Raw genomic sequence first — 16,623 nt, forward strand, 5'->3', positions numbered from 1 at the left:
TTTGCTGCAATCAACAGGAGAAATTGGATTAAAAACACTGGAAGAAAGAAGGAAAAAAACTCACTAGAAGGACGTGTGCAATACATTTTTTTGGAGGGGAAGTTGGAGTTTATGTTGATTAAATACAAATAGTAACTAAATAGTAATGAGAAAAAGCCACCGTCGTTTTTCCATAGATGACTAAATAAAGTGATGTACAGAAAAGCCTGCTTAGGAGCTTTAAAAGTCTAAACAATCCCCAAGAAAATGTCATTTGTAAACATTTTACTAATTTCTTGCATAACTAATTCGGTCCTTTCTCGGTCTGACATGGAGAGGTTTTCTTTTCGTTTTTAAGAGTGAAATTCCAATGTTCACTGAAATGAAAGGTTTATCACGTCGTTTCTCTCCTCCCACCACTAGGTGGCGGTGATGGTTTCAGCTTTGCAGCGCCTGTTTGCAGCCTCTAACTATAAACATCCGGTGTCACGTTGCGGCGTTTCTTTTCCACCGGTCAGAGCCAACATGGTGGGTACCACAGAGAACTTTTCAGTTCGACTTCGGGCACAATCCTTCCCAATCCTCCTTAAATGTCCACTCACCGAAAACTGACGACCCCCACTCCGTATTTATCTATTTAAAAGACCATCTACGACTGGATTTTGACAACGTTAGTAGAGGGGAATACACATTAAACACGTAAACTATGTCCCTGTTATTAGCGACCCGGAGGAGCAGTTGCACTTTTTGCTCCTATTTAGTCATTTTACTTATAAACACACAAAAAATTACATAGTCACAAAGCGATTGCGTCAAACGTTTTCGATGTGTTCAGTTGGTATAAAAATAAGAAAAAGAAAAATTGCTTAAGAAATTTTGTATATATAGCGGCATATACCAAGGTCAACCTATTTTCACTTGTAAATAAACATTATTTTACTGTACCTTGATGATTGTTGCCTGTCCACTTCCATCTGGATTAGAGTTTAATTTAAAGATTAGATATAAAGTTAAAGATACAGGTGATAAAAATGTTTGCTTGACTATTTTCTATGTGCATTTTAGTAAATTGGAGTACAATATTGTGATTTAAAAAAAAATTAAAAATAATGAATTGTACACAGTAATACATTTTTTAACATCTAGTAAAACAAACTTCAGTTCTCTAAAATATGTTTTAAACATTGCATAGCAAGGCTACTTTATGCAGAAATCGCACAATAATGGGGAAGACACCAACCCCCTCTGCCAAGAGGATAAACCACAAAAGGTCATTGCTGTAAAAGCTGACAGTGGAGAGAACTGTAGAAAGTGGAGTGGAAGAAAAAACTGTTACATTATCAAACTAACCTGACATAAACTCTAAAAGAATCTGTGGGGGAAAATATTACACCAGAGGCAATAATATTGTCTACAAGCTGTAATTAAATCCAGATTTTCTTGAACACCTCAGCAGAAACTCATGCCACATTGAAAGGATGCAGTAAAAAAAAAATAAAGTTCATATACTGGTATTATTTTCAGTATGCTGTCTGTAAACAGAATCAGTTTTTATGTAATTATGTTTTTATGTATCTTCATCAGCTGTAAGCTATAATCAACAGAAACAAACAGTTGGCAGAAATCAATTTCTGTTGCAATAAATCCATGTAATATGTTTCATTTTTAAAAATTAAATTCTAAAAATATCACTTCCTTGTACGTGCACCGAAGGCTTTTATTTTCTCTCTTCAGGGACGAGTCAGGACCAAAACAGTGAAAAAGGCCGCCAGGGTCATCATTGAGAAATACTACACACGCCTGGGCAATGACTTCCACACCAACAAGAGAGTGTGTGAGGAGATCGCCATCATCCCCAGCAAACCTCTGAGAAACAAAGTTGCAGGGTTTGTAACATTTGATCTATTTTTGTTTCGTGTGATGGTTTCAGAATGTTACTAGTGTATGGATCTGTTCCTCTTTTTGTCTACAAGTCTATTTAATATTTGAAAAATGATCACGGTTGATTGTGATGAGTTACTGCACCACCAGTAGAAAACATGGCGCCCCATCATCAACTTTCTCTGTAGACCTTTAGAAACTTGGGTTTTGCATCTCTCCACTCTTCCTTCTCACTCTGGGACCTTTACTTCCAAATAAAATGCTACATTTCCATTCATCCTCATGTACGATGTTGAACCAATGCGCATTAGACCAGCCCTTTTTCACCTTAGGCAATGGGTCAGGAGTGGCCTAACTCAAGAAAGGCATCCTTATTATGGCGTTTCTCCAAACTGGATCAGGAAATTGGAAGAGCACACATGCTTTATGATCACAGAAGAGGAGATGGGTCTGGCTTGGACCAGCTGGAGCATGTTGGTCTTAGCATTTTTTTCCCCACTGTCTCTGGTTGGACAGTTGAGGCTTAATATGCTGTATGATAAATTTTAGGAAGTATCAAAGTCCAAAGTGTTTTTTTTCCAAGCTTATTCTTGTAATCATGCGCTCTGTTGTGTCTCAGCTATGTGACGCACCTGATGAAACGCATCCAGCGCGGTCCCGTCAGAGGAATCTCCATCAAGCTGCAAGAGGAGGAGAGGGAGAGGAGGGACAACTATGTCCCCGAGGTACAGAAGCCATCTTCTCATAAGCTTAGGTCACAGTGGACCAGTGGTGTCAAAAGTTACTCTATTAAGCCCAGTGTTCTGACCAGAGCTTGTGGCGTGTTGCAGATTTCAGCTCTGGACCAGGAGATCATCGAGGTGGATCCGGATACAAAAGAAATGCTCAAGATGCTGGTAAGCCTGAAATCTAAAACCATATTGATATTCCAAATATAGATGTTTGGGAAGTACTTCAACTCAATCCTCAGTCTTGGCAGACATGTGCTGCTCATACAACTAGAATTAAAAAGTTTCAGAGTGGAACATCTTAAGGCGATTCATTTCTCTGTTGAAGACCATATGTTTTTCTTCCTAGGACTTTGGTGGCCTGTCCAAGCTTCAGGTCACTCAGCCAACTGTGGGAATGAACTTCAAAACGCCACGAGGATTGTAAAATCATGTCAGCATCTGAATAAAGAGATGGAATTAGAACTGGTTTCTCAGTTTTATCCTCTAGAAAATTATAAAAAATGCCTACAAAAATCCATGTGCATCAGATGCCATTTTAAGTAAAATTTCTGTTTCTGTAGGCTAGTCAGCAGCTTCTAAAATGAAAAGTTGTGACTCAGCAAGTGAGGATTACCTTCTTCTGGATTTCAGGCTGTTCAACTCTTCTTCTAGATTCTGGGTCCTTGATTTCCAAATGAAAGTGTACCTTCATCTGAACTTTGAGCCACTGACACTGCCCAGTCCTTGTTCCTTAAATCTAGAAACTGCTTTAGACTGAATCAGTAGTTGTAGGAGGCAATTTCAATTCTGAATAAACTTAACATTCCAATTTCTAGAATTTAGAAATATTGCAAGTCAAAGTTGAAATGCATAAACAAAAATCTTTCACATCCACCTACAGCTAATGGCAAAACATTGAATTCACTTGAAAACGGGTCAAAATCTGAAAAAACACCAACTACAAAGTTATAGTGTCATATTCCATTTGAGGCAGGCTCAAATGCAATATGACATTTTAGAATTTGTGTAAAGCTATTCAAAGTCAGATGGAGTAAAGTTAGTCTTAGAACATATGCTCTAGTTTTTAGATAATTATAACTGCCTGAAACAAAACAAAAAAACATTTGCTGACAATTTTATAAAATCAAGAAAAACTGCAAGTATTAAAACCCCAGACAAATCAGCAATGCTTAAACACCTTTATTGTGCCCAATCTGAACATACTCCACAACTGTTAAGTAGCAGCAAACTTGGCAGACCACAATGAGGTAGACTTTCAAAACTCTAAAAAGCAGCTGGGCTAAAGGACAACAAGCTCAGCATGACAAACCTAATGGATAAAGGAAAGACGCATCGTCTTTGGCACACGGCTTATGCATTTTTGTCCAACTGGAACAGGAAGGCAAAATGGAATAAGAAAGCTAGGGATCATTTATCAGGGGAGGGGGGGTCTACTCAAGCTCTGGATAGATAGTTTATCAGCTTAGTGGAAGTTCTTACATTCAACAGGAAACAAGCAGCTGTTCAAACATAAAGCATGTCCCCCACTGATGTACAAAAGTGATTAAAAACCACTGCCACCTCTCCACACGTGTAAATTAAAAAGTGCAAAAGGAAAGAAAAAAAACTTTATACAAATCAAATTATTCACTCCAGTTCAACTGGATCCATCAAGTGGTCTAAAAGTGATGGCTCACAAGTTGAGACATATCCAGTAGTACTGATTCACATTTAATAACTGGATCAACAAAGCAAGTTAAAGTAGTACATCCAACGTTTTGTGCCCATTCAGCTGAAATTTGGGAGGGCAAATTAAAAAAAAAAAAGGGAAAAAATTGAAACTGTATGTGGAAAAAAAAATAAAAGGGGAGGGTTTTCCCTTAAACAGCCACCTGGTAGAATTGTTCAAAAATTTTCATGTCATGACTTAAAACCGTTTGTGTACAAATTAGTAAAAAACTGCGTAAAAATGTCTTGAAATGCGACTGGTTAAATGAAGCCCAACATTCAACTCCCAAAAAGTAAGAAACACCAGCTGGCTTGCACAGGAAAACAGACGCCAACCGGGCCAAGGGGAGGGAAGAGGGAAGGAAAATAAAAATTTAAAGGCACTGTATGGCATTTGCCAATGAATGGCAATGAGACTTGCGTGATTGCTCTTCACTATGCAATACATGAAAACAAAAAATGGGAAAAAAAAAAAGAAAAGAAAAAAAAATTGCCATTTTCATCCAGTTCTTAACCTTAGGCTGACTAACATCTGTGGCCACGCATTGGAGAAAATGCTTGAAAGCGTGACGGGCCCCTTGTCTACTCCCAACAAGGTCACTGTGCATAGTGCCACTGTGAACAGCAAAAATGGAGCAAGTGCAAAAGTGAACATTTCCTACAGTGATATCCCCTGGTGCCTGGTGGAATGCCTTGGTGCCCTCTGACCGAGGGACGTCCGGCACACGTGCTCTCCTCGGCGGGCGGCTTTCACCCCGCCGAGGGGGTGCTTTTCCTCAGACTTCCTCAGAGTGTCGGGACTCTGGGTTTAGCTGGAATCTCGGTTCTTCTGGTTGCGCATGAGGGGCCGGTGGTTGCTCAAGATGTCCATGGAATGCTGCCAGTGCCAGCAGGAGCGGCAGTAGTACTTGAAGCAGGCCTGGGGAGAGACGGCCAACAGGAAATGAGAACTGCGGCTGAAACTAACGTTTTAGTTATTGATCAAATAACCAAAGACTATAAAAGCAACGTTTTTCCATTTATGCCTTTTTTTAAATACCATCTTAATTGTTTATTTGCATCTTTTAATGCATTTCTAATACTTTAACATTTTATGTTCTAAAATGCAACGGCATTCCTTTAGTTTTATAGCAGAGATGCATCTGCAGCTTAAAAAAATATGCAAGAAGCTCAGGCCTGACTAACATTGTAAGATCAATCATTATTATTTTTTGATTAACTGAATAATTGGACAGAAAAAGGTGCTTAATGAATTTTTTAAAATAATTTGAACCAGGTGAAGCTAAAACTGCCCGTTTAGTTTTGGGTAGAACATCTTCACAGGCAAAGTTGGGTTTTTTTTTTCATTTTAGAGCAACAATTAAGGCAAAACAATTCTTACATTTTGTATTTGGGAACACTTTCAGAATTTTTTTTTTTTAGTCTACATGCACCAGTTAAGCGATTACCAAATTAGTTGACAATCATTTCAATAACTGACTCATTATGATCAACATCACAGCCATAATGAGAACAGGTAAAGCTTATTGTGCAAAAGCACCCTGGTATCATTCTGTAACCAGAAGTCACTTTATAAAGGACTTTTCTGTCTCAGAACAATCTGATCATGTTTGTTCTACTTTAATGTGGCCATAGATCTATGGCTGCATTTCTTTCATTGGTTTCAATGGAGCAAAAGCCAGTAAGCAACAGGAAACTTGTTGGACCAAAATGTTCTCTTCACCCCTACAAAGGTTTGGATTACTAAAACCTGAGATCAAAAATCTTGAACCATCCCTTTGAAGATAATATTGATGTGGCCCAAAATGAAAAGGAGTTTGACATATGTGGTTTAAAGGGCCGGTTGTGGTATTAAGTCGTTAAAACAAGAACTTCTTGAAGCCAAGTATTGATCATCTTTTCACATCAATACCATTTTGATTTATAAAAATATTTAAGGGAACGACCATTTATTTAGTGAGCCACAAAAACAGTTACGATGGGCTGGATTTGGCCCACGGGCCTCGAGTTTGACATGTTCTTCAAACCATTGTTAGGAGAGATGCATGAAGAAAGTTGTGCTGGGTATTTTCCACTGACCTGGTCTCTGCAGAAGAAAGGCCCAGGTTGACGAAGGCAAACTTGACACATGGAGTCTTCCAGGTAGGGGTCGATCTGAACCTGAAGGAAGATTCACAACTTAAAACCCTAAAACTGTATTAACCAAACTGCAAAAGTTTGCATTTTAATGAGGAATTTAATTCTTTTAAACAGACACTCTTACCTTTTTTGTAAACTTTGGTGTTTTAATCTCCACAAAAGCTGCGCACACGGCTTTCAGATAGCTGCGCTGGTTGTTGAAGGTGACACGTCCAGAGCCTGCACACACCGGCCTGGACATGAATCCTCAAGAAACCCTTTCAGAGCAACTATTCTAGATGGCAGCTGCTGTTACCTATGGGATACTTGTGCTTGTCCGTGTCGATGCCGGCATACATGACGCCCCCGAACAGGTCGTTCATGATGCTGGCCAGCGCCTCGGCGTTAAGCATGCCGTGCAGAGCGCCGACAAACACCGTCTTACTGGGGTCCAGGCGCTGGGCGGGACAGCGCACGTAGTTGCTGTCAGAGATCACCCAGGGGATCACCTGCACCTGGAGCAGCAAAGGACAGGTCAGGGGTCAAGTTACTGAGAGTTGGGATAAAAACATTCCAGTGAAAAATGAAAAAAAAAAATTAAGTAGCTTGGTAGAAACACAACTTCTTTGTTGATTCAATAACAGTAGGGTTGTATCTTTAATTGCAATGTTTATTACAACCCATTTTAAAATAATGCAGCGAGTTTTCACTGCGAAAACAAAACCTAAGTATTTTTGGTTTAATTTCTAGTGCAAATATCTTCGGATACCTAAAAGAAGACAACTAAATTATAAGTAACCTTTCAGCAAGAGATTATTTTAAGTCCAATGTCTTAATTGATGAAAAGTCATAGTTCCAGTGGCACATTGTCACTTGGACAAACTAAGTTAAAAAAAAAAAAGAAGAAGTCGATTTGCCTATGGTGCTAGTACTTTATAAAACGTTTGCCATGTAAATCCCCAAGAGTGAGGAAAATGTGGGTTAATCATCAGTAACAATGTTACATCATCTGCTGCAAATTGATGAGGAATCTGTGTTTACCAATTGAAATTTCATTGAACAGTAGAATCTGTGTGGAAACTGCAGGAAGCCAGCTGTTCTCACCTTGCTGAACACTTTCAGTTTCTAAATAAGACTTTGGGTCATTTAAAAACAGAACTGATTATTTTGAAGTTGTGCTCAGAAGTAAAGACTAACTCACTCCTCCAAGCTTTCCTGAGGGGAACTGCTGCACAACACTAATTAGAAACTCACAGCTTTTGTTACAGAGCAGAGACACTCAATGATACTTTTCACAATTCAACTACATAGGCCAAGCATTGCTGATTTTAAATAAGCCTTTGAGTTTTTATTTAGCCATTGTAAATTGTGTATTTTGTAATGTTTATACTTTTTTGGACACATTTCAAATGTTCACACCAGGATATATTCAGCCTTACAGCAATAGATTCTTGAACACAACATCTGATTGTACTAGCGTTGGAAGTTTAGGGAGCATCATAATGTTGACGCGCGTTACTGCTGCAATAAATCCATTTTCCTGATTTCTTATTCTCAACAGTTCATATCTTCACAGTGGCTCAGAAAACCAAATCACTTGAGTACTTTCAAAACAAGCAGCTTCGAGCCAAAGAAAAAGGCATTGAGAAGTTTTGGTAACAGTTCCACAGTTTCCTGTCAGAGGAAGGAAAAAAATAAAATGAAAAAAATCGACATGGCCTTGCTTGAAAAGCTAAAACATGAATGCAGTTTGAAGTGGCACAAAGATGGAGGTTTTCTTCAGAGGAACTCTTGATGCCAGTTTGTTTCGGTGTAGTTAATGCTGGTTGTTTACAGTTTTACTAGACAGCGATGTGAAATCAGAACATTACAAAGCCAATGTTTGATGCTGGAGCAGATTCCACAGGTTTGTAAGATGTAAACCCGTTACAGTCCAGATTTGTGACAATGCCAGCTCCTACTCACATCTTTGCATCGCATTCTGCGGCTGGACATCTTGAAGTAATACTCCCGACTGTCCTCTGGGTGGAAGGGATCCTGGGAGCACGCCTGGAGCAGCGCCCTCACAGACTTCTCGTTTTCAAACACCAGGTAAACGTAGCCTGACGGCATTAAAAAAAATAAATAAATAATGGCCAACATTGGCTAGCATCTTTGGTGAAATTCAACCACAGGACTACTTTCCCCATTTTACAAAACTTCAAAATTTGCTCAGTTTAAAGTGACCCTGCACATTTTGACAGGAGTTGTAGTTTTGGTCTGAAGCTCTGACTTGAAGCTACATTTCTGACATTCTTTTATAAAAGCAAAACATGTTCTTTGCCTCGACTCCCATCAATATCAGAGCAAAATACATTAACGCGATTTAGCATCATTTTATCTAAACCCTGAAACATGTCTAAAATCTGGAGTTCATGCAAATCTCAAATTTTTCAAAAAAATTCAGATTAAAACCCTGAAAACAATTTCTTACATCAGAATATTAGGGTCACTTTAAGAAAATTAAAGTCACGAGAAGTTGTGCAAGAATATAGATGAAATACGAGAAAGTTATGACTATTTACACAATAGTCATATCATAACAAAGCCATGTATTAAGTCGCATTTTGTTAATATCCTCTACATTTTTATTAATTCTTAATACTACATTGTCGTTTCCACTCCAACCAGACCTTTGAATCACATACCAATCTTTAACTCAGAAAGAAAAGGTAACAGAAAATAAAATTGCAATATGTGCAAAATTAAACAAAGACAATTGAAATAATTTCCACCATCTTTACCACTATACCGGCTAAAAAGCATCTGCTTTTCCATTTCGATATACAGTTTTAGATACCAATTAGCTCCCCGCTTATCCCCACATTCTGCCCATCTCTATGCCTAGAGTCACCATGTAGGAGTGCCGTAACCAGATACATTCCCAGCATGCAGTGTGCTCCCCACACGTGTCCACCCTAAAACCAGGAGGGAATATGGAAATTAGCCTACCAGCTCGCGGTTACCTTTAGCCACATTACCTTTAGGAGGGCAGCGGGGATGCTTTCCATCCTTACCTGGCCACTCCACAGTCAGAGGGCCATACCCACTGAAGGTGTTGATCAGGCCAGCTGGACACAAGCAGCAACAGAGAAGCCATGTTTTAATCTGGTTGAATATCAGGGTTCGAACACTTTTCAAGCATCGTAAAGGCAGGTCTTTAAAGTTTTCTCACTTTGGAAATAAAAATACATATTACCCAAGAAAGACTGTTTCAGTTTACTATTAAATGTTTTCTATTGCCCTTACTGGAGGGACATGGTAATGTCTGACTGGAACAAAACACTAATTTAACCAAATCCCCCAATTTCAATAACATCGTTTTAAAATACAAGAACCTCTATTTTAATTACACTATTGACTCTGAGTTAAATATTCACTACACTAAAACAATGTAAATGCATCGTTAAGATAAATGACCTTCCTGCTCAAACTAAATGCTTAAACACAATTCACAGTTGAAACTAGATGTTTTACTCGAGACTTTTACCTCACCGTCTGAACTTGGGGCAAATTTATCTCGTTTTACATCAGTTAGAAACATCAAAATTATTTCCATTTCCTAAAATGCGTTCTCTTGCCAAGAGCACAGATTTGTTTTGTAGGTGTGTGAAAATATCTGGTTGCAACTGTAAATAATTCAAACATTAAATTGAACTTCATTACAAAACTGCAGTTTAAATCATTTTCAAGGACCTAAAGAAATCAAGCACTTTCCAAACACTGAAAACACCTAAGCATTTTTCAGTGACTCCAAGCTCCCATAAGAACCATAAAATATTTAATTACTTCAGGTTTAATCTCCATATAGAAACATGTATGAAGAAAAATTAAAGTGGCTGAATTTCTAACATTTCACATTACATTTTATTTAATCTACATTTCTGTCAAGCTGGTCCAAGTATTTCCTCCAAGTTCTATCCCACTGAAGGAGTTGAACAGAAATTTTCCATTTTGCAAATACAAAATGTTACTAGTTCATGTTGAGACGAACCTTCGGTGATGTCCCAGGGCACGCCACCAAGAAAGACCTTGCAGGAGTAAATGGGATCCTTGTTGTTTCTGGGAGGCAGCTGACCGCTCCAAGTGAATGTGGCCTCATTCACAGCTAATTCATGCAAAAAAAAAAAAAAGAAAAAAAAAAGAAAGTTAAACAGTCTTATCCGATCTTTAAAAAGAGCTTTAAGACAAGCGAGCAGCGTACCTGCAGCCTGCCTGTGCAGACGGGCTTCCCTCTCGATGCTGAACGCATCGTCCGATTGGTCGAGCATGTCCGAGCCGGGCCACGGGGAGCCGGAGCGCCAGCGGCGGGAAATGGAGGAGGAGGCGGGGCTGGCGCTGGGCGGAGGGGTCAAAGGGGAGCTTGTGTCCTGGGGGTCCAGGCGCGTGCCCAGCCGCAGCAGGTCCTTCTGCATGTTGGACGTCACGTAAGGCAGTGGAGGGGAGATCCGCAAATTAGACTGAAGAGGAAGACGTGGCCAGATTATTTCCGGTAGAGATGGAGCGGAGTATCAGTCTAGATTATTTTTTCTATGACTCCATCTGGAAGGCTCTGGTTAAACAAAACCATCTCAGGTGTTTAAATCAGGCTGTAAATGTGCAAAATGTGAATCATTGTTAAAACGCAAAAGCAAAACATGCTGTGAAAAAAATACAGATGTCCATTTTAAGTCAAGGGTGTTAAATTGTGCACCCCCTCACTTGTACAGTCACCCTGAAACAAAAGACAAAAATAATCAAACTCTTTGATCAATGACCCTTGGCCTATAAAAGCCTGAACGTGGAGGCTTCGGGAACATTTTAAGAACTTTTCAATTATGCACTTAATTATATTTCAAGTTTTATCCTGTTACCAAAGCAAAAAAACAAAAACATCCTCAAGTATTGGACAGTTTAAGCCTGAAAGCTGTGAGGTGAAGTATTGCATTAACTTTACTGATCCACAGATTAACAAAAAATCTCTAGAGTCCAACAAGTAAATTGTTCAGGTAAATAAAATCTCATTAAGCCAATAGATGTGGCAATTTTAAGAAAAAAAAAATCATTTGTAGTGGCTTTGATTACTCTGCAAAAGTCAAATTGTTGCCAAGTGTTTTTTTAAGAAGCTCCAATGAAGAGGTCCCCTGTGTGCAATCAGAGCAATTGTTCCTGTGCTTCGTCTGCAATTATTCTGCCAATATGTCAAAGACTGAAGTCAAACCTCTGCTCTTCAATGAGGAAGGACAACCGCTCCGCTGAGCACAAAGTGGAAGAAAATACTAATGTACTCTGACACAAAAACCAAGTAAAATTAGGTCTAAGCTGGAGGATGAGTTCTTTTTAAAAATGAAGCAACAGAGAACGATTTGCCAGCAACATTGAGACAAATCTGCTCATCAGCATCAGCTAATGTCATTTGTTAAGCCAAATCCTTCATGAACATGCATTTCAGGAAAACCCAGCTCCATTCTAGGGTGGAAAATGAAACAATTTAAAATGGAAACAATAGTTTGAGTAAAGAGAAACAATGTGCCTTACCAGCATGTCACAGAGGTGATCTGATCCAGAGCTGAACCCACTGGTCTCAGAGTCTTCAGGGCTGCTGGAGCGGGAGTCCAGGAAGGAGCTGGAGTCCAGCCGGTTTGCCATCCGCGCCATGCCAGGGAACTTCTCCAGGAAGTCAGCGGTCACATTCATGGACTCATGGGGCAGATAGCCCGGTGGCTTCCCCAGGATGCTACTGAAAGGGTTGTTCAGCATGCCCAGCACTGGTGGATGAGACGTTCGGTGTGTTACCAACAAAGCAGCACAAGCAGAAGAAAACGGGACAAGCGTGCTGACTCTACAGAGCTGTATTGATTCGTCAGCAAGCGGGCTGCATAAAGTTTCTAGAAGATGCATCTTTCTTCCCTGCATTTTGCAACCGAATAAAGAAAAGAAAGGCAGATGTGCTGAATTCACAGTTCAATGTTGATTTAGAAGAACAGAAAGCCTGCAGTGAAACAGAGGCAGCACCAATGTGCCTACAAAGTATCAGATAAGCCAGCTGGCTTCTACCTACAGCTGGGCAGCAAGCTGATTTTTAACAATTAATCAAATTCTCTGTTTTAGAGGAAAAAATAAAAATTAAAAGCTTTTTTCACCCATTTACTGCTTGGTATTCCAGAGTGATATTAACCCACTCAACTACCATCTTGTTTGACAAGTTTTAAAGTTCCTATTTATTTCCACTTTGAATTCAAGTCAACTCACAGGAGGAATTATTGGAATAAAAGTCAGTCATTTGTAGTTTAAGGAGAAAAAGTGAGGAAAATCAAATTTGGTGCAAGAAGAAATTTTGACAAAATTAAAGTTTTTATTTTAAAGCCATATTCCCAGTCTTACTCAAAGCAGGATGAAGCATCTCCAAATATTTTGAGATCTGAAATCCAGAAGCAAAAAATGCTAAACTTTTTTCCCCTCCCAGCAGCAGCAGGCCGGTTCAGCCACCTCTTCCAAACCAGTTTGCTGACTTCCTTCCTGTAACAAGGTTTGCTGTAATAGTGACTGAGTTTCAATCACTGCTGCAGGCCCTGATTAGGCACCTATAAACGGGGTCAAGTGGGTTTGATTGGGCATGGTCAATAATAAGGTTATGGAGGGGGAAAAAAAAGATGTCGCAACAAATTATGGATAATCAGTAGCTATTCTCCCCAGCATTGTGCAGGTCCAATACAGCTTCTTCTAATCAAAGTCAAAAACTACATTTTAAACTTGGCCAACATTTAACAGCCGACTGTAGCAACATTAGTGAGGTTATCAAAACGAAAGCGCGTTTTTGTAGCCCGTTTGCTTGCTACAGACGCAGCAAAGCAAAACTGCCACATCATCCTTAGCAATGCCACAGCTTGCTCCCACACAGAACTATCACAAGTATTAAATGTACAGAAAACAACCTGAATGTTGAAAAATGAAAACGAGAGAGAGAGTCAACTCTGGAGACTCTGGCTGTGAATCCTAGATACACTCCACTTTGCCACTTACTGGAGGAAGAGCTGCTCTGAACCTGGGAAGAGGGAGAATGCAAGTCAGCCTCCTGACTGCTCCAGGGTCTGTCCCAGCCGGACAGACGGAGCGACTGGAGCCCGAGGCCCAGGTCCGTGACATCCGACGGGCCCCGGGATAAAGGGATGTCCTGGGAGTTGGGTATGCTGCCGCAGTTGGGGAAAAGCATCCTCCTGCCGCCCACAGCAGCCAGCTCCGATTCTTTACAGCCGGTTAGCAAAACCAGAGAAGAGACAGACAGAGAGAGAAGCATTAGCAAAGAAATAAAAATAAAAACAGCAGATGAGGACAGAGCGAGGTCCGTCCTTTTCCCCTGTGAAGAGAAAGTGAGAAAATAAAACTTCCCTCATCATCATCGTCGTCACGTCTCCCCCTACCCTGGCTGACGGCGGAGCTAACCTGCTGCCTCTGTGCCTGGTGCGACTGCCATGCATCTCTGTCCGCATCACTGACCCACCTAGCAGCATGTGACATGGCTGCTGATGCACTCGCACACCCCTTCTAATGACATCAGCTTCACCCTCCTCCGCCACCCCTGCTTTAACCGTGTAATGACAAAATTCCAGTCGAAGCTATCGTTTGTAGATGGAAGTCCTCCCCCACCCTTTCCGCCCCCCGCTTCAGAGTGAGGAGGGCGACAGCTGCCACCGTTCCTGCCGCTGCTTACTTGGTCTAGTCTGATTTCCTGAGAGAGGCAGAAGGGGAGGGAGGGAGGAAGGGAATGACTCAGCAAACTTTTAGCTCAAAAGTACCTCGCATTCTGAGATGCACAGGGATGTTATTAAACAAACAATCTGCATTTTGTGAATTTTCCATTAAAAAAAATTAAACAGAAGCACATTTGCAAAAGGCTTGTTGCATCAGAAGCAGCTGACTGATCAGATGAGGTCTGTGCAGACATGCGCTGCGAACTCCCACCCCTTCCCTCCCTCTCCTCTCACGGAAGGCTTCCAGCTACCCATTTACTCCCCCTGATTCAGCAACGCCGAGCTCTCCGAGGCTCAGGCCCCGAGCCAAAGGCACGAGTTGTGCTCTCCGTTTTGCACCAGGATCAAATTTACTTTAAAAAAAAAAAAAAAACCCTGAAAGTTACAACATTTGACCTTTTGAGCATCATAAAAAAAGGGAGTAACAATGCACTGAGTGCAGATGCAAAATTAGCAACTTAATTTCAGATGGATGCTACAGTGAGCTTATTGCTTGGCAAAAATATTACTCCCAGGGCTAAGACTGCTGCATTGCTGCAGATCAGTGATTCAGCATGAATCAGCTCTTGGCAACTGAATGATGAGGTGAACAAGTTTCTATGCTTAAATGTCCAAGTGAAACTCCATCAGCACTCGCTGAACCTGAAATTTAAATACTTCAATTTAGCAATTTACACCAAGTTTCATAGTTTCTTCTTTTTTCTTTAAATCTACAAAAAAGATCAATACCAATCCAGGCTTCCTAAATCTGTTTTGTTTCTAAAACTCATGGATTTTGTTGGATTGCATTATTCCCCTTTACGCTTTAAAATGTTATGTGTAAATACAATGAACTCAGCTTTACGGCATATAGATATACATTTTATTTTGCCTCCATATCAGGTTAAACTGTGGATGAAATGAACCCACTATGAAATAAAGTAGAATTTCATATTTGAGAGCCTTCAGAAAAGTCACATTTTAAAAACGTTACAAAAGCTATGCTGTCTTTCTAGTGATTTTAGAGTTATGCAAAAGAATGGCACAAATGACAGATTGGGAAATTAAGAAATATTGATATTATGTTTGAGTTGAGACACTCAAACTTCGTTTAGTAGATTTTTCATGGTGTGAAACCACAAAAATTTACAATTTTATTCAACATAAACTTAAAAGCAATTAGCATTTGCTTGACCTCCTGTATTTACAGCAGCTTGCGTAACTTGAAGTTAGTTGCAGAAGTCCGTCATTATTAATATCAAATTGCATGAGCTGGAACTTAATACAACTAAAGTGTTTTAAATGCTATTTAAACAGCACATAAAAAATGCACCATTTGATATCAAGACCTAAAAAACCATTTGTGGCATCCTAATTGGTCATTTATAAAGCAAAATGGAGGAGGAGGGTTTCAGTTTGGACTCATATTGAATAGGGGAGAATCGTTTTGTTTGCTAATCACCAATAAAAGTCTGTCAACAGAAAATCGGTGAACTCCAAGCTCTAGTCGATTGCCATTTCTACTCGAGTGCAATGCTTCATTTCCGGGTTGTTTTTGGACAAAAACGTAAAAAGCCAAACACACAAAAACACTTTTTGAGTGAAGCGTGTCTTTACCACAGAGCAGGTCTGGTTTGTGCTTGGTGCTGTTGGGTGTGGTGCACACGCCGGTGAAGTCCAGAGCGTTGCCCAGCATGGTGTTCATCCTGCGGAAGATGTCTGCGTTGCTGCAGGTGGACAGAGCTGGGGAGTCGGTGTCCGGGCTCTCAGGCCTACGGGAATCGTTTCTCTGTGTGAAGAAGCAGCAAAAAGAAGGAGGAATATGGGGGAAATTAGCCCCGAATCTGCACCAAATGCTATATTTGTGTTTCAGTTTGAAAAAACTTAAGTTTCTATTCAGAAGTTGTGCTTGGTTCCATTAGAAGACCCGCCACAGGTTGACATGGCGCACAAAAAGTCAAATTTATTAACTTCAACGTGGCCTTCGTTTGAAGCCGCTTCAGTTTCGTTTTTTTGACTCACCAGGGAAAACGCCATGATGTGGACAGACAGCCTAAAAGAAATGTCACAATAACAACCCCGGCCTGCAGCAAAAGGTCATTTTTATGAAGTATGCTAGCAGCTAATTAGTCTTAATCTGCTGAACGTGTGCAGGACGAATGAGTGGGCCTCGAGGGCCTCCGTCTGTTCACGTGCTCAACATCAAAGAGCTCACCGCGAAATACAACAACATAGCACGCGGTCACATAGAATATGATGACATGGGAGCGAAGACAAAATAGTCTATTTTATTTTCATTTGACATTAAACTTATAAAAACATTATTTAATTAGTCAATTTCCCTAACTAACTCCAGAATCAGAATCACATCTATCTATCTATCTATCTATCTATCTATCTATCTATCTATCTATCTATCTATCTATCTATCTATCTATCTATCTATCTATCTATCTATC

At 40.1% G+C, this 16,623-nt stretch overlaps 2 protein-coding genes across 5 annotated transcripts; one reads left to right on the forward strand and one right to left on the reverse strand.

Moving 5' to 3' along the window:
- The first annotated feature begins 421 nt into the window (after positions 1-421).
- Positions 422-3,053, forward strand: LOC103135966 (40S ribosomal protein S17-like). The gene is made up of 5 exons (XM_007549020.2): positions 422-507; positions 1,714-1,865; positions 2,480-2,585; positions 2,691-2,756; positions 2,938-3,053. Exons 1-5 carry the CDS (start codon positions 505-507, stop codon positions 3,013-3,015), a joined length of 405 nt encoding a protein of 134 aa, XP_007549082.1. The 5' UTR covers positions 422-504; the 3' UTR covers positions 3,016-3,053.
- Positions 3,054-3,755: 702 nt separating this feature from the next.
- On the reverse strand, positions 3,756-16,316 carry cpeb1b (cytoplasmic polyadenylation element binding protein 1b). 4 transcript variants are annotated; one of them, XM_016670013.1, is made up of 12 exons: positions 16,187-16,316; positions 15,782-15,953; positions 13,458-13,679; positions 11,973-12,202; positions 10,660-10,864; positions 10,450-10,563; positions 9,422-9,526; positions 8,382-8,518; positions 6,733-6,931; positions 6,562-6,656; positions 6,378-6,458; positions 3,756-5,217 (listed from the first exon to the last, which is right to left on the reverse strand). In XM_016670013.1, the coding sequence occupies exons 1-12, from the start codon at positions 16,199-16,201 to the stop codon at positions 5,107-5,109; spliced, it is 1,686 nt and encodes a 561-aa protein (XP_016525499.1). In that variant the 5' UTR covers positions 16,202-16,316; the 3' UTR covers positions 3,756-5,106. The 4 variants fall into 4 exon arrangements, with proteins under 4 accessions (XP_016525499.1, XP_016525498.1, XP_007549083.1 ...); XM_016670012.1 differs by having other exon boundaries at positions 9,437-9,526; positions 10,660-10,915; positions 16,187-16,315; XM_007549021.2 differs by having other exon boundaries at positions 10,660-10,915; positions 16,187-16,314.
- Between the last annotated feature and the right edge of the window lie 307 nt (positions 16,317-16,623).

Source organism: Poecilia formosa, unplaced genomic scaffold (assembly GCF_000485575.1).
Source record: "Poecilia formosa unplaced genomic scaffold, Poecilia_formosa-5.1.2 Scaffold29, whole genome shotgun sequence".
NCBI classification, from domain to species: Eukaryota; Metazoa; Chordata; class Actinopteri; order Cyprinodontiformes; family Poeciliidae; genus Poecilia; species Poecilia formosa.